The sequence below is a fragment of the Notolepis coatsorum genome (assembly GCF_963971535.1).
Source record: "Notolepis coatsorum genome assembly, chromosome: 6".
Lineage (NCBI taxonomy): Eukaryota > Metazoa > Chordata > Actinopteri > Aulopiformes > Paralepididae > Notolepis > Notolepis coatsorum.
The window spans coordinates 25,090,494-25,115,329 of NC_140170.1; the positions used below are offsets into that span (position 1 = coordinate 25,090,494).

Genomic DNA, 24,836 nt, shown 5'->3' on the forward strand with positions numbered 1-24,836 from the left:
GTCTCTTAACCGAACAGCAGCCACTGGCTGCCTCCACGCCAGAACGACAGAAGGAGACACCACACTCCTGCAGCATGTAGAGAGGCTATGGACACTAGAGACAATGCCCTTTAAGAACGAAAAGAAAGACATTCGTTCTAAGGAAGATATCTACGCTATAGCCCTCCTCGAGCACGGGACAAAGAGAGTCAACGTCAGCGGAGTGATGAGATACGCAACTCCACTCCTGAGGCGAGAGGGAATGCCCACCTTTCGTGCTACAAAAGAGGCGACGGAGCGGTATCTATTGAACATAGAGCGGCGCCTAGCCAAAGACCCCGCTCAAGAAGCTGTGTACCGCGCTGAGATTAACAAATTAAACACAGCGGGACACATAAAGAAAATTGACATTAAAGAGGCCGATCAGACGACCGAATCATGGTACGTGCCGCACCACAAGGTCCACCACAACGGCAAGGATCGCATTGTGTTTAACTGCAGCTACCAGATCGGATCACAAAATCTGAATAAAGAATTCTTGGCCGGCCCAACACTCGGCCCCTCCCTACTAGGCGTGCTACTACGCTTCCGCCAGGACAAGGTGGCTATCAGCGGCGACATCAAAGGGATGTTCCTGCAGGTGAGGCTAGTGGAGGAGGACAAGCCCCTGCTGCGGTTCCTATGGAGAGAGAGGATCGGAGATGAGCACCCAACCATCTATCAATGGGAAGTCCTCCCTTTCGGAACCACATGCAGCCCATGCTGTGCTACGTTTGCACTGCAAAAGCACGTCGCAGAGGACCCAGCAGCAGATGAAGAGGTCCAACAAAGTGTGACAAATAGTTTCTACGTGGACAACTGTTTACAAAGCGTCTCGACGCCAGAAGAAGCCGAGGCTCTCCTACTCAAGCTCCGCACCTCCCTGATCAAAGGCGGCTTTGATCTCAGGCAGTGGGCCAGCAGCGACCCGCAAGTACTGCGCCGCCTCTCCCCCGAGGACAAGGCCACGAGCAGCGATACTTGGATGGCGACCATCCCAGGAGAAGCCCGAGAAATGACACTAGGACTAGTCTGGCGCTTCAAAACAGACTCGCTCCATTATAGACACAAACCCCTGATCAAGGAGCAGGGAAGGTCGACGGCAATACCGACCACCAGACGGAGTGTATACAGAACACTCGCCAGACAATATGACCCGTTGGGATGTATTCTACCTTACACCACCCGGGCAAAGATGATTGTAAGAGCGCTATGGGACAAAGACCAGGGCTGGGACGATCCCATACCCGAACACCTTGCATCCACATGGAGAGAGTGGGAGACGGAACTCCGCTCACTCCCCGGTGTTAATATACGCCGCAGCTACTTCCCACCCACAGTGAGGCCAGAGACATGCAAGATCGACCTGCACGTATTCAGCGACGCCTCCGAAGTAGCCTACGGTTCGGTGGCTTACTTGCGTGCCCAAGAGGAGGGAGGAGAAATACATACTGCTTTCATCCTGGCTCGCTCAAGAATAGCCCCACGCAAGCAACAATCTATCCCGCGCCTAGAGCTCTGCGCAGCCCTAGCAGGAGCGCAGCTCGCCACGTTAATCCAACGTGAACTCACCATTCCGGTGCAAAGAACAATCTTGTGGTCAGACTCCACGACCGTACTCACATGGATCCGGTCTGATTCGTGCAGATACAAGGTCTTCGTGGGAGTCAGAGTCACCGAGATTCAAGAGTTAACAGAAGTAACCAGCTGGCGGTATGTGGACACCAAACACAACCCAGCTGACGTCATCACCCGGGGAATGTCCCTGGATGACCTCACCCGTCCCAACCTCTACAGTGACGGGCCAGAGTTCCTCAAGCTCCCCGAAGAAGAGTGGCCTACACCCACCCCACGGGAGGCGAGCAAAGAGGAGGCAGAGAACAAGAAACCTATGTTCTGTGGGTTGACACACACACTCGTCCCCACAGACCCGGTTCTAGACGATTGCCTCACCCTAGAGGGTGCGCAGCTAAAGACATTTCTGTGGCACCACCCAGAGGTTCAGCCCACAACTGACATTTCAGCAGCTGACTACGAAGAAGCAGAACTCCTTCTACTACAACGAGTCCAGAGAGACTCGTTCCCCGATGAGCTAGCTTGTCTACAGGGAGCAAAGCCCGTCCCATCAGACAGCAGACTGCTTCACCTGGCCCCCGAGAGCGACGCCCATAATCTCATCAGAGTGGGTGGTCGTCTGCGGAGAGCCCCAGACCTACCGGATGACGTTAAGTACCCGATAGTCTTGAACAGCCGACACAAGGTCACAGAGCTGATCATAAAGAAATACGACGAGGATGTGCACCACGCAGGGGCAGAGAGAGTCTTCGCGGAGATCAGACGTCGTTATTGGATACTGCAAGGGAGAGAAGCAGTGCGGCGCTTCCAGCGAACCTGTCTAGACTGCCGTAAGTGGCGCGCGCAGCCCAGTATACCCCGGATGGCTGACCTACCTCCCTGTCGCCTCCGACTCGGCGACAAGCCCTTCCACTCCACCGGTATGGACTGTTTTGGCCCGCTGTATATAAAGAGAGGAAGAGGAACCGAGAAGCGGAGGGGTATTGTATTCAAATGCATGACCACCAGAGCTATACATATCGAACTCCTTCCAACCATGAGCACAGACTCATTCCTTATGGCCTTCCGAAGATTCACATCACGGAAGGGAAAACCGTCTACATTGTTGTCCGATCACGGGACAAACTTCAAAGGCGGAGAAAGAGAGCTGAGAGAGAGCTTCCAAGCTATGGGCCCAGAACTTAAGACCCACCTCGCTCCATCCCAGATTGACTTCCAGTTTAATCCCCCGAACGCACCTCACTTCGGTGGAACCTGGGAACGAGAAGTACGTTCCATAAAGACAGCCCTGTACGCCGTGCTTGGGGCCCAGACTGTGGCGGAAGAAGTCCTAATGACAGTCCTCACGGAGATCGAGGGAGTATTGAACTCAAAGCCCCTCGGTTACGTCTCAAGTGATGTAGCAGATGTCGACCCAGTCACCCCCAACACACTCTTGATGGGGCGGCTGGACCCCACGCTACCACAGACAATGTACAGGCCTGAAGAAGCGAACGGCCGAAGAATGTGGAGGTACAGTCAAGTACTGGCTGATAAGTTTTGGAACAGCTTCCTACTCCACTACCTACCGTCTCTACAGACCCGCCAGAAGTGGGTAAAAGAGAGAGACAATTTGACAGAAGGAACAGTCGTCATGATCATCGACCAGTCACTACCCAGAGCTATGTGGCCGGCTGGCCGCGTAAGCAAAGTGATCACCGGTGCCGATGGAAAGGTCCGAGCAGCTGAAGTGCTCGTCCAAGGACGGACTTACACCCGACCCGTGGCGAGGCTAATAGAACTGCCAAGGCTCCCTGATACTATTGATGACGACCATGACCCTATGACTTTGTGAGTTGACTGACCCTTACAGCGGACATTGAGTAGTGGACAGTGCGGTTAATCTGTCTCTGCTCAGCTAATTAGGTGGGACTAATTAGGGGGCGGCTGTTGTGAAGGATCAGATTAAACCGAATATATATATTTATTTATGGATATATATTTAATAGTATTTGTATATCGTTTGATATCCCTTGTATATTCCTTGTACATATACACTGAATATCCCTTTATTCTACTACAGCCCATAATAGTTCAGTCTCTTATTGGACAAAAGGACCAGGCGCCAGGGACAAGCCCCTGGCGTTCAAGTTCAAAGGTACCGACGAGACATGCCTTTACTAGCCTCAGCTCCGCGCAGGAATACGGCTACCGAAAGCAGAGCGGCACTACTTGTCCACTGTGCATATAAATATGGCGCAAGAAATGTAGAATTCCTCTTAGTCCTTTACCCTTCTACCCAACTAAATAACAAGACGTGAAGCCTCACCCCACGATACCGCGTGCGGTGTAGTACGGCCTGTTTGGCCTTAGAATAGCAGTGATACCTCGTGCGAATTAATAGCTGAATTGCCAGAGTTTGGCACCGTATTTCTATTAAGTAATAATAGTCTATTATGTATGGTGCATCGTTCGGTTAGCGTTCTAAAGTGAGCAGCACCCCCATCGTTTCCTCGCGTTATCTAGAGTCTTAACCAGGCTGGGCAGACCACGCGTGGTGCTTTCATCCGAGGAGTTCTGGGCGAGGACGAGTGGACCTGCACATTGGATTACCTACCCCGACGACTGCTGAGCCCTATACGGCATGGAATATCTATTTGCTTTGGTGCTTTGATTTGTGGAGCGGATAATCGCCAACACCGGTGAGTGTTGGATTTACCCCGAGAGGAGCCAAGGTGAGACGGCGCTCAGACCAGACTGAGGTCGCCTCGCTTCTTCTTCGTTGTGGACCGACAGCGACAGCTACAGCTATCGTCTACAAGAGAGCCCAAGTGTATTCATCTGTGGATCAAGGTTCCACGGGCACTGTTTTCTGTACCTGAATTCTCCCTGGAAATCGTTGACCAGACGGGATACAGCCGACGGCTCTCCTACCCCCCCTACTGGCTTACAACCGGCGGGACCCCTTCAGTATATTATCCAGCTATAATCATTAAGTGACCATCGCTATAATCCCCTAAGAGCCAGGTTGTATACTTGCTTCCTGTGTAACCAGAGATTGGACATTCAGTGTTGATTTGCATACGAGTACTCATTTGCCTTACAAGAGCATTCAATTCAAATCATAAATGTAATAAGTAATTATTATATGTACCTTTTGCTATATATTAAATACTTGACTATTACCTTTGTGTGGACCTGATTTCATATGTGGGAAAGTGTTCATCATACTTAGATATCGTGTACTGTATGGCCAGTGATTAAAGTACATAAAGCGGTAGTGGTTTAATGATACCATACTTATCAATACAGTCAGGGAATTGTACCCCTCAGTTACAATTATGATTATTTTATACAGTGTAGGTGTGTTTATAAACTTTATATGTACATCTGTATTAGTATTTTATACATATGTATATAGGAAATATAGGAAAGGAAAGGAAAGTATAAACGTAAAAATAAAATATATACATATTTCCGACTAGAGATTGGCCTGTTCCTCTTGGTTTCTGAGGTTTCAAATCTAAGATAAGATGAGATATTCCTTTATTGATCCCCTCGGGGAAATGAACAGCTTTTTCCAATAATCTGCAAGATTTCCTTGTAGGCTTAAAGGCATATTTTACTGGAGTAGAACTTGTCAAGGTTCAGCAGTCTTTACCTCTACATTACATTTTACATTTAGTCATTTAGCTGATGCTTTCATCCAAAGTGACTTCAGTGGCATTGTTTCAGTAAAAGGCAAGGTATGGCGAGGAGGGAGGGGGGGGGGGGTGAAGGGTGGGTTTCCCCCCCTTGGTGGATTTTTTTTGTCAAATCAGCTGTGCAATAGTCACTTTTGGTGAGTTGTTTCTATACAATTCAGTTATATGACATTTAGGTATGACACAGGACTACACAAGCATTTTTTGTATAGAAATGTGTCAACAGACTAAAGCAGGGAACCACAATATTTTGCATACGAATTATGCAGAATTTAATATCATAACTGTCTATTACTTTTCTTGCAATTGAGCCAATTTTCCTTAGGTTTTGAGGTGTGTGTTCAACAGAATGTAGTATCAAAAACACATTCACAAAAAGTATAGGTTACTGAATGCTGAACTGCACTATTATAATCACTAAGCCATACCTTACCTGTGTCCCTGTATCACTTGGCTCTGCTGCCCTTTGATTAAAAAACGTCCCTATGTCCATTTTCCTTTTTTTTGGGCATATTTCAGTTAGTCACAGTAAAAGTCACCTAGTAAAAGTGAGATAATTGACAATATCAAAGCATGCTAGGGCTGTACCGAATAGTTCGAAGCTTCGTTCATAATGTTGACATTCGAATTCTAAAGGAACATAAAAAATTGTAATACAAAAAATTTAAATAAAAATGTATTATATATATTTTTTTTTAATTTTTATTTGCCAAGGTATGGCGAGTGCCATACCTTGCCATACCAGAACGACGCCCCTGAGTGACTTACAAGTTCTGTACGACAAGTCAGCGGGACGTGTACGACTCTTTCAGATGAGTAACAATGATCATCAATCAGTGCCGAGACTTGGGTGCTACAGTCTTGAGTGCATGGTAGTAAATACATATGAGTATACACTACAGTAGTACTGTAGGTAGTAATATAGGCAAGGACGATTATTTAGTGGAAAAGTGCATGATAGCCAAACCTGTATTTATTCTCGAAAAGACAATTGAGGTCACCCTCATTTTCAATGTCGTCGACACTTTGTCATTTTCAATGCATACATTTATTTTTTACAATATAATAATAATAAATATGAACAACTATCTACACTAGTATATATAGGGTGACCAGATGCAAAAAGTCCAAAAGTGGGACAACAGTAAGATTTTGGTGGGACAAAGTGGGACAACAGTAAGATTTTGGTGGGACAAAGTGGGACAGATAGATAATGTAAATTTTTTTATTAGAATAACTGAGTCTGGCAAAATGACAGGAGCTAGTTTCATACCACAGTCGGCTGACCTGTATGAATGGGAGTGTTGTACTGTGTGATAGCCACTTGTTATCTCAGCTGCAGTGACCTTGTCCGTCTGGCTATCATTGTTTGGTTTAAAAAGAAACGTATCCATAGATCTGGATGTTTCTTTTTGGTGAACCACTTTCAAGTGAGACTCACGTCCACTGTGGCGCTTCAAGTCGTATTCTCCTCCATGCGCAATTGAAAACGAACTATGACACAAAACACAGAAAGCCTGCTGCGGATTGCCTGCCATCTGCCTCACCCAGTCATGTGTCGTTTGCCAGTCTTGGTTGTAACTGCAGGTCCGTTTCTTTTTACTGCTTTCCATCTTGAACTAGTTCGCTTGTAATGTTGTTGTTTTTTGACCAATCAGATTTGCGATATGAGGTAGCGTCTGTCGTATATTTCTAAATGAAAACATGAACATAAGCAACTATAAATGTACCAAATGATAAAACAGAGAAGTTGATTTGAAAGACAGGGTGATTTGAACACCATGTGAAGTTATTTCTGAAGACCCTAGGCTAAAGAGGTTGAGAGACAATGGCCCCTCACCCGGCCAGCTGGCAGGAAGCGAGGGTGTTTAAAGTAAGTGGTATGAGACAAGGAAGGAATTTCAGGTTACAACACGGCAGCTGCTGACTAATCCAGAGGTCAGAAAGGTGACACAGGCTATTTGGAAATCGCCCCTTACACAGTAGAATGCCACTCTAATAGGTAGACTAGATGGTTTTTAGACCTTAAGGATATAAAGAAAACTATTGGCTTTGTCAGAGAGATTAGTTAGATGGCTTTAGAAAACATTGCAACACATATGTAAAGAAAGGACCATTATGATAAAAGTGAGCTGTCATACCAAATCACCTTAGATAAATAGGTTTGGCAGGCATGAAAAGTTGACCATAAGTGAGCCAAATACAAAGACATTGTTTGTAAATTAATGTTAATACTGAACAAAATAATAAGTGATCAAAATAGAGCTAAAACCTAGATTACAGCGTACTTTAGAATAGGAAAAACAAACAGTAAGATAAATAGTTCAATCAAAAATAAAGTAAAAAGTGGACCCAACTGAAGACAAGACAGTGAGTCACTGGCTAGACAATAAAGAATTATCTTAGTATTCTAAAATGCAATTACAGAATGATAAAGAGTTTGTAGATGGAAATAGCTCATGTTGTATTATCTAGGGATCAAGAGCCAGTCTGTCTCCCCATAGACTATGAAAAACGGTTGTGTCAGCAGAAGAAATTGTGTAACATGTGGACACAGGACACCAACAGACAGGTTTCTGCTGGAATGTGGACCAAAATAAGAAAAGCGTATGGACGTGAACAGGCAGGCAGGGTCTCCCCCCTCCCTCTCGCTCTCTGTCTCCCCCCCTCCCTCTCTCTCTCTCTCTCCCCGCTGATAAAAAGGGCGAATGGCGACTCACTAGACACAGGACTCACACCAAAAGGGGACCTGGAGAGACAGACAGACCTGGAGCGACACACACACCCGGTGACACTCAGAGGAGACGGAGAAGGATCCCTGCAGAGCCAAGCAGTGACACAGAGGGACTGAGACCCGATGACAGACGAAATCGCTTCGCATCAGGAGAAGCGCTGACACACCAGAACGGACCTGAAGACCCAGAGACATGGGGACAGACGATGACAGAGATCGAATCGCAACTGGAGCGCTGAAAACCTCCACCGACAGAGGGAGACTCGCGACTCGACTCGCCACTCAGGCTACTGAAGAGCCGATGACTCAGAGAGCCATTGAGACCAGATGACCGAGCCGAGGTTCATAGCGGACTCCGCCGATACGAAATCAAGCACTCCCGGCCTGATCGACGAGGAGACCAGGTTGTCTTGACAACCAGACCAGCGAACCACAAGAGAGGACTCGGTGTTGGCCATGGACAACCTAAGACAGCGAACAGCACCGAGAAACGACAACAGCCAAATGAAAGAGACGATGTACTATTTTAATTCCTAAAGCTGTTTTATTAATAAACACCGCCGCCCGTTGATTTTGACCATATCGTCAGTCTCCTCTTACTTGAAACCGAACATCTGAAAATACCTAAAACCATGCAGAGGAAAGGGTGAAATAGAACACTATACGATCAATGAACTTAGATAAGAGATACATGAATGAAGAAAAGACACGTTAATCTGGCGCCGTGACTGCCGGTCTGTACATCCGAACGGGACCCAGGACAAGGACAACAGAACTTCGAAAACTCTCAGAGCAGAGCAGCGACGCCTGACTACACCATCCTCGAGCAACAACAACCAGCAGAGGCCAACCGGTGAGTTGAAGATGTGTCTGTATTGTCGGGGTTTGTTTGGGCAGATTTCGAACAGGGGTAGGGAATGGTTGCATTGGCGCGATCGAATTAAACGATTGAGCGCACAGCCGTATCGGCACTAATGAAATGAAGGGGATTGGCGCGATCGGGTTGGACAATAAAATAGTTCAGGTCGCGCACTGCTGAGGGGCTAGAGGATTGCGCCAGGTTAGGCGACAGAGACTCTTGTTTAGAATCGTAGGTTCAAATGCAATGACAATAACTGGAGACGTCTGGTTTGTACGTTGCTAAAGACAAATCGATGTCGTACGAATCCGTTTAGTTCTTACGGAACAAGAGATCTGGAGCGCGTAAGGTAGTCCTCTTAAACCTCGGAAAAATTAGCACTTGTGCACTGGGGGGTTATAGAGATCTGCGCTTATGTTCGAACTAAAGAAGGGCACTTAGAAGCATTATGAGTTAGTATATAAAGCACTGTTTAGTAGCGGGGCTAATAGGGACCTGTGTAGAAATGTATAAAAAAAATGGGTAAGGGATGTAGATTGTGATATGCATTAATTCAATGTGATATAACACCGATGCGCCAGCTTTAACATTGGCGTCGCGAGTTGCTACGGCGGGGACCGTGCTAAGAGGTTGCCGTTTGGAACCCGAGGGCTAATGTTAGGTGCTACGTGCTGTGTTGAGCTGCCCAGGGCTGAAGGTTATTATAAAATTGGATGAGAGAATGTGTGTGATTGTGGCGTTGTATGAAAGAAAATGGGGATGAGTTGTTTAGAAGGTTAGGAATGAATGAAATAAAAAGATAATTTTGTAAACAAATGAAGTCCCGTGACGAAGCCTCGCGTGTTGCTATTCTGGTGTCCAACGAGATCTCAGGAATGGCGGACGTGACGTAGTTTCGGGGATGACGTCTGCAGGATGCCGGCCTGCAAGACGAACTACAATTCGGTGCGGGGGATTCTGGGTGTTGGGGTTAAAATTGAGAGGGCACGTGGGCTGGCGTGCTACGTAATGGTGCACGTGTTGTTAGAAGGTTGAGGGCGCCTCCTGCAGGATGTTTGGGGGTACTGTGGTGCAAAAGTAGTGATGTGTGGAAAAATACAGCAGGGGGCGGTGTTATCATAGGAATTGAAATAGCTTCTGTTGTGCCACGGTCCCCTCTGCTGTGAGGGGTGCTTGTAAATCTCCCTCCCTCCCTCCTCCCTCTCCTCTCCCTCCTTCCCTCTTCTCCCTCCCCCCCCCCTCCCCCCCCCCCTTCCCTCCCTCCCTCCTCCCTCCCTTTCCTCCTCTCTCCCTTCCTCCCTCCTCCCTCCCTTCTTCTCCCTTCTCCTTTCCTTTCCTTCCCTGTCTCCTTCACTTCTCTCAAGGAGATGCGTTTGGAATGATTGTGTACAAATGAATAGTATGCTTGTGAATGAGACATTGTTTTGCTAAGTATATGTGTTTAAATGGATGGATGTTAGGAGCTCTGAGTAAATGTCAAGGTATTTTTGTATTATTATGAACCAGCTGGTGGCCAAGGCTGCAACGGAGAAACCACACCCCTGTCCTGCCAGCATTAGCTGGCGCGACGGGACTAGCGTGTGGACGCTGTGTTGCGTTTTCGAGTGAATTGAATGAATGACATGTGAGATGGAACCTAGGAGATGTGTAATGTGCGTTGAAATTTTTCAAATCGGGGCTGTAGAAGTTTAAAAGTAATGTAGTAAAGATCAAAGAAAACGGGGATTTTAGAGCTGGTGACGTCATAGGGAGCGTCGGAGCTTGGGGTGCGTTAGATTTGGAGTAACGGGGCTAGATCGGGAGCGTTAGATTTAAAATACGGAGCCGGCCGGGGCCAAGCGGGCGAGCATGCTAGAATGAGGATAATAATATAGGTTCTGTAAACGGGGGCTTAATAGGATTAAAGTTATGTTACGGGGTGTAGCTGGGGTTGTGTGAACGTCGCGATGTGTTGTGCCGCTCGAGTCAACAGGACTGGGCCGTTTAGGAGAAGTGATGTTGGATGCTAAGCTAAGCTGGTGCTAGCGGCACTGAGCTAACGAAGCTAAGATGCTAAGCTACCTGTGCTAACAATATAGCATGATTGAACTCTCGGGGAATCTCGCGTGTTGCTACTCTTTGCTAGTGCGGGATCTTAGAGAGGCGATGGACAGGTACTTCCGGTGTAGAGGGTTCTGGGAATTGTAGTTTTGTGGTTGAGGTAGAACGTCGAGTTGACGTCTTGGGGTGGTTTACGTGATGACGCACTTGCGGGGGAGGCGTGGCGCCTCCTACAGGAAGTGGTGAGTGTTGTGGTGCGTTGGTGATGGACAGGACGTTCCAGCGGAGGGCGCTGTTGCCTCTTTTATAGTTTCACCTTTACAGGTGGAACGGGGTGCAGTTGGCAGTGGAGAAGGGTTTGTAATTATTATAAGTTTTGAGTAGCGACCATTTGTGGGGATTTATAAATTCTTTATGTTCGGTTTTTTCTGTTGTTGATGATGGGGGTGTTTACTGGTTTGATTATGAATCTGTATTTGTTATGGGCCAAGTATGGTTGAAGTGAGAGCAGCAGCGTTTTGTGATAGGATTGGCGTGAACCCCCCCCCCCCCCCCCTTTTTCCTCTGTCCCTCCCTCCCTCCCTCCCTCTCTCCCTCCCTCCCTCCCTCCCTCCCTCTCTCCCTCCTTCCCTCCCTCCCTCCCTCTCTCCCCCCTCCCGCCCCCCTCCGCTCCATCCCTGTCTCCCGGCTTAACTTTGTGAGGGGACAGGTGCACAAAGGGAGTTTTTGTTTAGTATAGATTGCCTGATTGATTGATTGATTGAAAATTTTTATTAACGGATTGTTTAATGGGTACGATACGGTACAGCTCAATACACACAATTGTTAAGGGGATGCAGACCGGAGGAAGACTTTCGTCTTGTTTACATCGGGGTCCCCCATTTTCAATTCATCATGGGTTTGGAGTATTGGTTATATTAATATAGTGTTACTTGCTAAAATAGGATTACATAAGGATAGATGGAATATTCATGGTCATTTTTTTGGTCTGGTTAAAGTTAAGGTTGATTTAGACGGTTTTGGTAGTAGTTAATGTTGCATTGTGTGACCCCCCCCCTTTCCTCCCCTTAGTCCCTGGATCCCTGTATCCCTCCCTCCTTTTTTCTTTTCCCTTCCCTGTCTCTCCTTGTATTTCGCCATCCCTGGATTGCGGCGTGTGTTGTGGGCATTTGGTTGTAGGTTTATTTGTACTGCGTTGTTATTGTATATGTGAAGTAGGTACCGGATGGGCGCTGGCCTGTCTAGGTGCAGGTGGTGGTAGGATGATTTGTGATATTCTTGGTGTGGTAGAAGCTTGGGGTGATTCCGTTCAGGTTCGAAACTGAAGGGAGGACGCTTTGGGCTGTGAGTTGACGGTTCTTTGTGTATTCGGAGAACTGGGAGGATATTGCGGTGGCATAGTGCGGGTGTCCATGAAATTATTAACGTGGCCAGCTGTACTATGTGTCGGTCAGGGTTTTAGTGATCTAAGTTGCTAAAAGTTTATTGTTTTCCCTGATTAGGTGGTTGGTAGCAGTAGCAACACTGATTAATTTTTATTAAGTGTTGTGGGGGGTAATGGTTGTGTGTAAGGATGAATGAAATGGATGTAGTATGAGAAGTGAAGCGAAAGCGAATAATACATTTAGTCGATACGCTAATCGGGCATTTAAAAGTAAGAAATAAGGTTAGGATGAACAGATTCATCAAGCAAAGAGAGATTAGAATCAGATGAAGGACCAGGTTTACAAAGGATTATTAGACAATGGATAGGAAGGGGATTAATGATTATATTTCCCAGGAAATCAGGAGGAGAGAGCACACAGGGGATTGGAAAACTCCAGTGTTCCTGTTGAAGGAACGGACAAAAAACAAGATAAGCTGTATCGTTATTTTTTCAAGCAAATCACACTGTGTCTCTTTAAAATATTAGTATAGTGTTGCCCGACATTTCCAATGCGTAACGAAGAGTGGAAATAATAAGGGAAATGCCACTGTATTAAGTCTGGATTTCTGCTTTCTTTCTATACAGATGCTCGGCCGGACAGGTGCTCTAACGACTTCCACAACCATCTAGGGAAAACGGCTTTAATGCGCCTTGGTATAAGTATGAATGATAAGCCAGTTATCAATCCTTGTCTGCACAATAAAAATTTGACAGTGTGAGTGTTTTAACTCAAGTAAGTAGAAGTAGTGGAAGACAGAGAAACTTGTTTTTTCAAACGGTGATTACAAGAGTGTGTTGAAAGTGGAATGAATGACAGTAACATAGGAAGTTCACTTTAGTGGGACATTTGATAGGAACAACTGAAGCGTTAAATGCAGTAACAATAGGATAACAACAACAACGATATGGAGGAGGGCCTTAGTGATCGGGCCATTGGGGGGAGTAGGCCGAGGGCCTCTGCAGACATTTCCCAGATAGACTATACCAGTGATGATCTGATTGATTTGAATATGGACTTCTCTCATGTGACCAGTACGACAGAAGGACTTGGAATGATGACTTTGATTCCAACACAGGGGAGTGAACCAGTGACAACGGTGTTACTCCAACCAGAACCGATTCAAGCTGGAGTGTCCATTGCAGGCGACTGCGGTTTAACCAAGGGGCAGAAAAAGAGACTGAGGTTACAGCCGTCCCACGAAGTCCACTCTGGCCGGATGGCTGGAACTGAGACCGACAGCAGGTATGGAATACACGAACAGTTTCTACAGCCCACCCGTTTCCCACATCCATCCTGCCCTCAGCACCAAAGCCAAGATGAGGGGCGGAGCCCAACGGTGGGACGTCAAACCGCCGGTGCTGAGATGGGGGAAGAGGCAGCATACTATAGACAACAGAGAGCGTTTGTGACAGCGTTCGAACAACACGAGGCAGTTCATCGAGATCTGATGAAGATACAGCTGGAGATCGGTCAAGCCGCACACGAGACTCAGAGACTGGGACGAGAACTGGCGAGAAAGACTGTGCTACTAGAAGCGACAGCTGTTGAGATCATGCTTCGGGCGTCTGACCTAGGCCGCTGTGATCAAAGAATGCCCTGTGCTCTGTTGCCCGGACAGGGAACTGGGCCGCAACAGGGTGAACAGAACCGCAGGAGGGGTGAGTTTCCAGGCCCCTCCCAACAAGAGGAGGCCCGAGGAGAGGCAGCAGAAAAGGACAGGTATGCCCCTCTCTCCTCCAGGCAACAGGACATGCGACCAGAGGACAGGAGAGGGGTGGACCTGGAGAGGACGGTGGGAGGCCAGCCGAGAGACTGTGGGAGTCGTGGTAAACTGGGTGAACTGGAACCCCTGGGATGGCCGGCGTCGGCTGTGTGCTGGGGTTGTGGGGAGGTTGGCCATTTCGCTCGGTCATGTGACAAAGGGTGGAGGCCTCAGCGAACGTCCAGAAAGAAGCAAGAGTCCAAACAGGGTTGCTGGGAATGTGGAGAGTTGGGACATTGTCAGAGGGGGTGTCTGCATAGGTCATAGGTTAATTAAGAACGAGGCAGGAATGCACAAGCGGAGCTAATAGTGCTCGGGAAAATAGAGTTATTAATAAGTTAAAATGGGAAGAAGGACTGATTGGAACAAAAAATAGAAAAAAAAAATATATATAGAAGCGTTGGTACATTAGATTATGAGTGGAAGCGACTAAGATGGATGTGCAACTAACAGGGAGAGATGAAATGACTGATAGATGCATGAGCCAATCGTACTAACAGTAGATTAATAGACAAATCATGGGTTTTCCTTTTTGCTACAGTGTGTCTGATCAACTCTTGCTGTGGCAGTGAGGAAAACGTAAGGGAGAATGGTATGGTGGACGATTTTTGGTATCTCCCACCTGTGCAGCCTGGCCCGGCTGCACAGATTGGAGAGAGAGAGAAAAATGGTCACCGCAATGGCTCTTGTGGTCATGTGAACTCTGAACCAGACGGTGTCAGAGAAGGGTTAAACAGTTGGGTTTTAGACAGGAACAATGGAACATATAATATTAGACAGAGTTAGAAACAAAGGACTATTTATAGTAGTGATTACAATACTTGATCAAAGGGTGGTCAAGGTTGAATTAAGGAATTAAAAAAAAAAAAAAAAAAAAAAAAAAAAAAAAGAACAACAACAATAATATTATTTCATTACTTATTTTATTCTTTTTGGATTTCTAATTTTGCTGTCTTAGTTTTGCGGGGGTATTTATGCCTCTGGATGATAGTTTAATTCTGTTGGATGGGTGTGTAGCATGTAGGCACTCACAGTTTTTTTTGTTTATTTTTAATTTTCTTTGTTTTTGGTTGACTATATTTTTTTTTAGGAACTGGCTGGCTGGGGGGGTTCTCTCGCCGGTCAGGGGTAGCAGGTGGTGGTGACACAGCGAGACTGGTAGGAGGTCTGATATAATGTGCTGGAAACTGAGAATGGACGGGAGCTGGTTCATGGTTTGTTTTCCGCTCATTAAGGCTCCAGATGTAGAATCTGGAGGGTTGTGTCACTTTTTGGGTTATGATGAGTGTTGGGGAAACATATTTCTCTGTCTATAAGAAAGCTCTGTAGGTTGTTGGTCGCAATTTGGCCAGTTAGTGTTCATGTAGGGTGCAGACATGTGAATTTGATGATTGACTTATGGAAGACTCTGCACCGGCTTGTTGAAAGCTGGCGGGGTGTGTGTGATGTGTGTTTAAAGGGACTGTGGTTTGTTGACCATGCACATAGGTTCTGTTGGTGATTGGCCTCGTCTAGAGCTGACTGTCCGGACCGAGGAGCTGTCGGGAGACGAGGTATTTGGAAGTGAAATAATGGTTATTCCACTGTCAAGGGTGGAGGTAGTTGTGTTGATCTTGAGATATTGAATCTAGTAAAACAGTACAGCACAAAAAGAAATGAGACAAAGATGATTTGATTGAATGCTAACGTAAGAAGCTGTGAAATACATAGATAATGAATTGGAGAAAAATGTATTGTCAAAATGCAGAACAGTAGAGAATGTATCTGCGAAAATAACTGTTTCCAATCTATTGTGTGTTTTGTAAATAATAATCCAAAATGCAAAAAGGACAGAGGGAAAATCGATTCCTTCTGTGGAAAATCGGAGCAGTACCAGAGACCTGCATACAACGAAGAAGGGGCGGTGATTAGCACAAGATACAACAAGAAGAAAACGGTCAAAAACGAGTTAGCAGTAAAGGCCTTAGGAGGTTTAAACAGGGATAACTGACAGGGATGAAAGCAAAGGATAATTGAGGCCTCAGTGGTCTTTTTAAGGAGTAAAAATGATTTATGTTGCTTGTTTGAATTTCCCTCAAATGTTTAGAGAGTTAATCTTTTAGTGGTGTGATGTATTAATCTTTTCTTGCAGAGTCCATTACACAAAATAGACATTTAAGCTAAGTACATGGATAAATATAGTCTTAAACGAAAAGAAGTTGAGAATGGTACGATCATCTCTTTGCATAGAGAGACGGACCTAGACTGGATGTCATAATAATAACTGATAAATGTGTATAACTGTGAAAGGAGGGAAAGGTAGGTGAAATGATGATTTTGTAACTGTACAGATGGAAAGGGGTTTTGTAGTTTGATTTGGGTCAATTTTGGATTTTTTTGAAATTTTGAAAAATATTAGCAAAAATTATGGATATGATTTTTAACATGTTTAATTTAGAATATTAATGTTGTATAGGAGGTTATTAAACCCCCTAAGGGTGGATTGTCGTATATTTCTAAATGAAAACATGAACATAAGCAACTATAAATGTACCAAATGATAAAACAGAGAAGTTGATTTGAAAGACAGGGTGATTTGAACACCATGTGAAGTTATTTCTGAAGACCCTAGGCTAAAGAGGTTGAGAGACAATGGCCCCTCACCCGGCCAGCTGGCAGGAAGCGAGGGTGTTTAAAGTAAGTGGTATGAGACAAGGAAGGAATTTCAGGTTACAACACGGCAGCTGCTGACTAATCCAGAGGTCAGAAAGGTGACACAGGCTATTTGGAAATCGCCCCTTACACAGTAGAATGCCACTCTAATAGGTAGACTAGATGGTTTTTAGACCTTAAGGATATAAAGAAAACTATTGGCTTTGTCAGAGAGATTAGTTAGATGGCTTTAGAAAACATTGCAACACATATGTAAAGAAAGGACCATTATGATAAAAGTGAGCTGTCATACCAAATCACCTTAGATAAATAGGTTTGGCAGGCATGAAAAGTTGACCATAAGTGAGCCAAATACAAAGACATTGTTTGTAAATTAATGTTAATACTGAACAAAATAATAAGTGATCAAAATAGAGCTAAAACCTAGATTACAGCGTACTTTAGAATAGGAAAAACAAACAGTAAGATAAATAGTTCAATCAAAAATAAAGTAAAAAGTGGACCCAACTGAAGACAAGACAGTGAGTCACTGGCTAGACAATAAAGAATTATCTTAGTATTCTAAAATGCAATTACAGAATGATAAAGAGTTTGTAGATGGAAATAGCTCATGTTGTATTATCTAGGGATCAAGAGCCAGTCTGTCTCCCCATAGACTATGAAAAACGGTTGTGTCAGCAGAAGAAATTGTGTAACATGTGGACACAGGACACCAACAGACAGGTTTCTGCTGGAATGTGGACCAAAATAAGAAAAGCGTATGGACGTGAACAGGCAGGCAGGGTCTCCCCCCTCCCTCTCGCTCTCTGTCTCCCCCCCTCCCTCTCTCTCTCTCTCTCCCCGCTGATAAAAAGGGCGAATGGCGACTCACTAGACACAGGACTCACACCAAAAGGGGACCTGGAGAGACAGACAGACCTGGAGCGACACACACACCCGGTGACACTCAGAGGAGACGGAGAAGGATCCCTGCAGAGCCAAGCAGTGACACAGAGGGACTGAGACCCGATGACAGACGAAATCGCTTCGCATCAGGAGAAGCGCTGACACACCAGAACGGACCTGAAGACCCAGAGACATGGGGACAGACGATGACAGAGATCGAATCGCAACTGGAGCGCTGAAAACCTCCACCGACAGAGGGAGACTCGCGACTCGACTCGCCACTCAGGCTACTGAAGAGCCGATGACTCAGAGAGCCATTGAGACCAGATGACCGAGCCGAGGTTCATAGCGGACTCCGCCGATACGAAATCAAGCACTCCCGGCCTGATCGACGAGGAGACCAGGTTGTCTTGACAACCAGACCAGCGAACCACAAGAGAGGACTCGGTGTTGGCCATGGACAACCTAAGACAGCGAACAGCACCGAGAAACGACAACAGCCAAATGAAAGAGACGATGTACTATTTTAATTCCTAAAGCTGTTTTATTAATAAACACCGCCGCCCGTTGATTTTGACCATATCGTCAGTCTCCTCTTACTTGAAACCGAACATCTGAAAATACCTAAAAACCATGCAGAGGAAAGGGTGAAATAGAACACTATACGATCAATGAACTTAGATAAGAGATACATGAATGAAGAAAAGACACGTTACGTCACAAGTTCAACTCTCACGAGCAGAGCAGTGCGCTGAATTACTATAACCAATCAGATCTGCGATATGAGGTAGCGTCACGACTCAGTCACGTCACAAGCAGGCAAGCAGCGCGCTAAAGTACTATAACCAATCAGAGCAATGTGTGTGGACAAGAGGCGGGTTGCTACGTTTACTGTCTGTAGGGAGGGGCTTTTAGACGCATGTTTTTTTTTGGCTTCGAAAAGAGGGACATCCTCTCAATATGAGGGACGCGGGACATTTGGTCAAATGGTGGGACAGTACAACCAAAAGGGGGACACCTGGTCACCCTAAGTATATAGCACTTTTCACACAGTGCCCCACAGCAATTCGTATAAAATGAACATGGCATACAATCAGCACACAATTGACAGAATGACAAAACAATGCAGACATAAGAATAGGTATAAAAGACAATAAAAGTAGTGCAACGTAAACGTGCAGACATAAGAATAGGCATAAAATAAGTACAATAGTACAATGTTGCCCGAAGGCATGTGGACCCCCCCCCCCCCCCCCCCCCCCCCCCCCGGAACAGCCAGTCCCCAAGACACCCCAGTAGAAGACAGTACTATATTTTTTTCTCTCCTTCTTTTCAGATATCGATTGAATAAGTGTGTTTTTAGTCGACGGCGGAAGATTGGTCATGTTTCGGCTGTCCTAACTGTGATGGGAAATGCATTCCACCATTGTGGAGCGAGGACAGAGACTAACCGGCTTCTCTTTGATTAACCCCCGGAGCTCAGAACGGAGTGGGTCTATCTACAAGTAAGCTAGCGATGACGCCGCTCTCAACGCCACCACTCCATCCAGGTGGCAGGCTCCTCATTCACTTCCATTCATTTTGAAGACCTAGGCGAGATATCATACTTCTGAAGTGTAGTCAAACTACTGCTATGCAGATTTAACAGACAGTTCTGAGTCAAAGGTACGTCTGTTTTGGCATTTGATGTGTCCTTTTAAAAAGGACAGTCAACATTAACAGTCTACTAGTCTTACCGTAAAGGATTATACTGGCCTTGGTGATTCCTGTTGCTGTTCTTACCGTAAAGGATTATGCTGGCGTTGGTGATTCCCATGGTGTTCATGGCCACACACGTGTAGTTGCCGTAGTCTTCCTCTGAGACGTTGAAGAAGATGAGCATGGACTGTTTGCCTTGGTTTTCTATCTTCACTCTGTTCAATCCGTTCAAAAGCCTGGAGAGAGAGAGAGAGAGAGAGAGAGAGAGAGAGAGAGAGAGAGAGAGAGAGAGAGAGAGAAGAGAGAGAGAGAGAGAGAGAGAGAGAGAGAGAGAGAGAGAGAGAGAGAGAGAGAGAGAGACAGAGAGAGACAGAGAAGATATTTTAGGTTTTTAGTAGCTGTCAATAGATTAAAAAAAAACGAATTAATCTCACAATTTAGATTAAAAATAGCATTTTTAAAATCATGGAATTAATGTAAAATCAACACAAAGAAAGTATATTTAGATTCAAATACTATTTTAATAGTAATATAAATCATATTAACAACACAAATGTGTTCCATCTTCACGTCAGATGATTTTCAAAAAGGTGCAGGAGTCGATGCAAAGAAGAACAAACAAATAATATACTGCTGAAAGTTCAGAACGTTGACGATTTTTCACTCCATAGATTAATCTGGATTAATTTATTTTAATGCTTTAATTAATTTAAATTAATCTCCAAAGTTAAAGCATTCATTCTGACAGCCCTAGTTTTTAGTGTGTGGATTACAGATAAAACCATCTCCTGACATGACTTCTACCAGAGTTCCATGTTGTCATCATTAGGATGTGTGTTTCTCATAGCTCCAATGATACACACAGAGGTTCTATGGTGATACAGGTCAAGGGTCAATGAGCGTGTGGCATCAGAGGAGTCACTGTCTCTCTATCAGCTCTTATTTAGCATCAGAGGAGTCACTGTCTCTCTATCAGCTCTTATTCAGCATCAGAGGAGTCACTGTCTCTCTATCAGCTGTTATTTAGCATCAGAGGAGTCACTGTCTCTCTATCAGCTCTTATTCAGCATCAGAGGAGTCACTGTCTCTCTATCAGCTGTTATTTAGCATCAGAGGAGTCACTGTCTCTCTATCAGCTCTTATTCAGCATCAGAGGAGTCACTGTCTCTCTATCAGCTGTTATTTAGCATCAGAGGAGTCACTGTCTCTCTATCAGCTCTTATTCAGCATCAGAGGAGTCACTGTCTCTCTATCAGCTCTATTTAGCATCAGAGAGTCACTGTCCTCTCTATCAGCTGTTATTCAGCATCAGAGAGTCACTGTCTCTCTATCAGCTCTTATTCAGCATCAGAGGAGTCACTGTCTCTCTATCAGCTCTTATTCAGCATCAGAGGAGTCACTGTCTCTCTATCAGCTGTTATTAGCATCAGAGGAGTCACTGTCTCTCTATCAGCTCTTATTCAGCATCACTGTCTCTCTATCAGCTGTTATTTAGCATCAGATGGAGTCACTGTCTCTCTATCAGCTGTTATTTAGCATCAGAGGAGTCACTGTCTCTCTATCAGCTGTTATTCAGCATCAGAGGAGTCACTGTCTCTCTATCAGCTCTTATTCAGCATCAGAGGAGTCACTGTCTCTCTATCAGCTATTATTCAGCATCAGAGGAGTCACTGTCTCTCTATCAGCTCTTATTCAGCATCAGAGGAGTCACTGTCTCTCTATCAGCTGTTATTCAGCATCAGAGGAGTCACTGTCTCTCTATCAGCTCTTATTCAGCATCAGAGGAGTCACTGTCTCTCTATCAGCTCTTATTTAGCATCAAGAGAGTCACTGTCTCTCTATCAGCTCTTATTTAGCATCAGAGGAGTCACTGTCTCTCTATCAGCTCTTATTCAGCATCAGAGGAGTCACTGTCTCTCTATCAGCTGTTATTTAGCATCAGAGGAGTCACTGTCTCTCTATCAGCTGTTATTTAGCATCAGAGGAGTCACTGTCTCTCTATCAGCTGTTATTCAGCATCAGAGGAGTCACTGTCTCTCTATCAGCTGTTATTCAGCATCAGAGGAGTCACTGTCTCTCTATCAGCTCTTATTCAGCATCAGAGGAGTCACTGTCTCTCTATCAGCTGTTATTTAGCATCAGAGGAGTCACTGTCTCTCTATCAGCTGTTATTTAGCATCAGAGGAGTCACTGTCTCTCTATCAGCTGTTATTCAGCATCAGAGGAGTCACTGTCTCTCTATCAGCTCTTATTCAGCATCAGAGGAGTCACTGACTGCAAATCCAGAGCCTGCAGGATAATGAAAGACCCTCACCACCCCAATAACAGCCTGTTTCAGCTGCTGAGGTCAGGCAGACGCCTGCAAACCCCAGCTACTAGGACAGAGCGGCTTAGGCTCAGCTTCTTCCCCCAGGCCATCAGAGCCATGAACAATGAACATTGAGTGCTCAGAACATTGAACTGTCCACACACAAGCACACATGAACACACACACGACACGCACACTGTGCACGCTCACACACGAGCAGCCACTTAACACTTTAACATGAGCGGGCACACACTCATGTCGCACACACGCACACTTATGGCCAAAGGAAAGGACACTTTAAATTAGAATAACAGGAACAGTGTATTGCACTACCAAAGCTAACTAGCATGTCCCATATGCTCTGTAAATAACTATGTACAGATACCGAGATGTCACTCCATGTTACCTGTTACCTGTTACTGCACAATGTTGTTTTCTTCTTTTGATTCTATTATATGTACCACTGTATTGCACATCGTCGCGGGCAAGACCACCCGCATTTCATTGTATACCTGTATGCCGTGACAATTAAAACTCTTGACTTGACTTGACTTGACTTGTCTCTCTATCAGCTCTTATTTAGCATCAGAGGAGTCACTGTCTCTCTATCAGCTCTTATTCAGCATCAGAGGAGTCACTGTCTCTCTATCAGCTGTTATTTAGCATCAGAGGAGTCACTGTCTCTCTATCAGCTCTTATTCAGCATCAGAGGAGTCACTGTCTCTCTATCAGCTCTTATTCAGCATCAGAGGAGTCACTGTCTCTCTATCAGCTCTTATTTAGCATCAGAGGAGTCACTGTCTCTCTATCAGCTGTTATTTAGCATCAGAGGAGTCACTGTCTCTCTATCAGCTGTTATTCAGCATCAGAGGAGTCACTGTCTCTCTATCAGCTCTTATTCAGCATCAGAGGAGTCACTGTCTCTCTATCAGCTCTTATTCAGCATCAGAGGAGTCACTGTCTCTCTAACAGCTCTTATTCAGCATCAGAGGAGTCACTGTCTCTCTATCAGCTGTTATTCAGCATCAGAGGAGTCACTGTCTCTCTATCAGCTCTTATTTAGCATCAGAGGAGTCACTGTCTCTCTATCAGCTCTTATTTAGCATCAGAGGAGTCACTGTCTCTCTATCAGCTCTTATTTAGCATCAGAGGAGTCACTGTCTCTCTATCAGCTGTTATTTAGCATCAGCGGAGTCACTGTCTCTCTATCAGCTGTTATTTAGCATCAGAGGAGTCACTGTCTCTCTATCAGCTGTTATTCAGCATCAGAGGAGTCACTGTCTCTCTATCAGCTGTTATTCAGCATCAGAGGAGTCACTGACTGCAAATCCAGAGCCTGCAGGATAATGAAAGACCCTCACCACCCCAATAACAGCCTGTTTCAGCTGCTGAGGTCAGGCAGACGCCTGCGAACCCCAGCTACTAGGACAGAGCGGCTTAGGCTCAGCTTCTTCCCCCAGGCCATCAGAGCCATGAACAATGAACATTGAGTGCTCAGAACATTGAACTGTCCACACACAAGCACACATGAACACACACACGACACGCACACTGTGCACGCTCACACACGAGCAGCCACTTAACACTTTAACATGAGCGGGCACACACTCATGTCGCACACACGCACACTTATGGCCAAAGGAAAGGACACTTTAAATTAGAATAACAGGAACAGTGTATTGCACTACCAAAGCTAACTAGCATGTCCCATATGCTCTGTAAATAACTATGTACAGATACCGAGATGTCACTCCATGTTACCTGTTACCTGTTACTGCACAATGTTGTTTTCTTCTTTTGATTCTATTATATGTACCACTGTATTGCACATCGTCGCGGGCAAGACCACCCGCATTTCATTGTATACCTGTATGCCGTGACAATTAAAACTCTTGACTTGACTTGACTTGACTTGTCTCTCTATCAGCTCTTATTTAGCATCAGAGGAGTCACTGTCTCTCTATCAGCTCTTATTCAGCATCAGAGGAGTCACTGTCTCTCTATCAGCTCTTATTTAGCATCAGAGGAGTCACTGTCTCTCTATCAGCTGTTATTTAGCATCAGAGGAGTCACTGTCTCTCTATCAGCTCTTATTCAGCATCAGAGGAGTCACTGTCTCTCTATCAGCTCTTATTCAGCATCAGAGGAGTCACTGTCTCTCTATCAGCTCTTATTCAGCATCAGAGGAGTCACTGTCTCTCTATCAGCTCGTATTTAGCATCAGAGGAGTCACTGTCTCCGCTCTCTCTCTCTCTCTCCCTCTCCCCCCCTCTCTCCCTCGCCCACCCCCTCTCTCTCTCTCTCTCTCTCTCTCTCTCTCTCTCTCTGGCTGTATGAAGGCTGTATGAAGGCTGTATGAAGGCTCTATTAAGGCTGTATGAAGGCTGTATGAAGGCTGTATGAAGGCTGTATGAAGGCTGTATGAAGGCTGTATGAAGGCTGTATGAAGGCTGTATGAAGGCTGTATGAAGGCTGTATGAAGGCTGTATGAAGGCTGTATGAAGGCTAGGCTGTATGAACGCTGTGTGATGGAAGAGATGGCGATCGATAACTGGGAGATCCTTTTTGGGATCCAACCGGCCCACGGTAAGAGATTTTTCATGTAAATGTCATGCTGATCAGGCCTCGCTTTGATAGCCAACCAGCCGATCAGCGAATGAGGGTAATGAGGCTAATGCCGTTATTGCTAATCAATAATCAGAAACGACGTCCCCCCCCTTTCATGCATTCATGGTGGACCATGATACCGATAATAGGCATTTTGATATTTAGCTCTAGCTTGTGTATAGCCGAAACGCCATTCGATTTAACGTTATTAGCTTAGCGCCCTGTATCTCGCCTTCCAGGAAATACCCCAGACCATTTCGATATAACGTTCATATTCACGACGCTATAAAATGGGAACGTATTGATGAATTTTTTTTTATTTAAGGCATATTGAAGGGACGGTTTATAGTGTCAATTGACAATGACAATGGACAGATAGCAATAATATAAAGTATAGATTTAGCTCTACAAACAGCCTCACGCACAATGAAAGGTTGTCATGATAAGCTGGCCTTATAGAGTGAGATTAGACGGATCCCAGTGGCGCCGAAAGTGTTAAGCTAGGCCAGTGGTCCGTATCCGCTTCCGCTAAGCTAGGATGGCTTTCTACTGAACAGAGAGGACATTTGTATATCTATCTTCTTGTCT

The 24,836-nt window shown here is 45.4% G+C and overlaps 1 protein-coding gene across 1 annotated transcript in view; it reads right to left on the minus strand.

Annotated features, from left to right (window-relative positions):
- Window positions 1-24,836, minus strand: part of LOC311229411 (opioid-binding protein/cell adhesion molecule homolog) — a gene marked incomplete at both ends in the record, with an annotated part of 852,472 nt that overhangs the window by 42,829 nt on the left and 784,807 nt on the right. Inside the window, one exon of the mRNA XM_084315495.1 lies at window positions 19,418-19,569. Within this exon, the coding sequence (XP_084171621.1) occupies window positions 19,418-19,569 (152 nt within the window). The remainder of the gene's footprint in view (window positions 1-19,417; window positions 19,570-24,836) is intronic.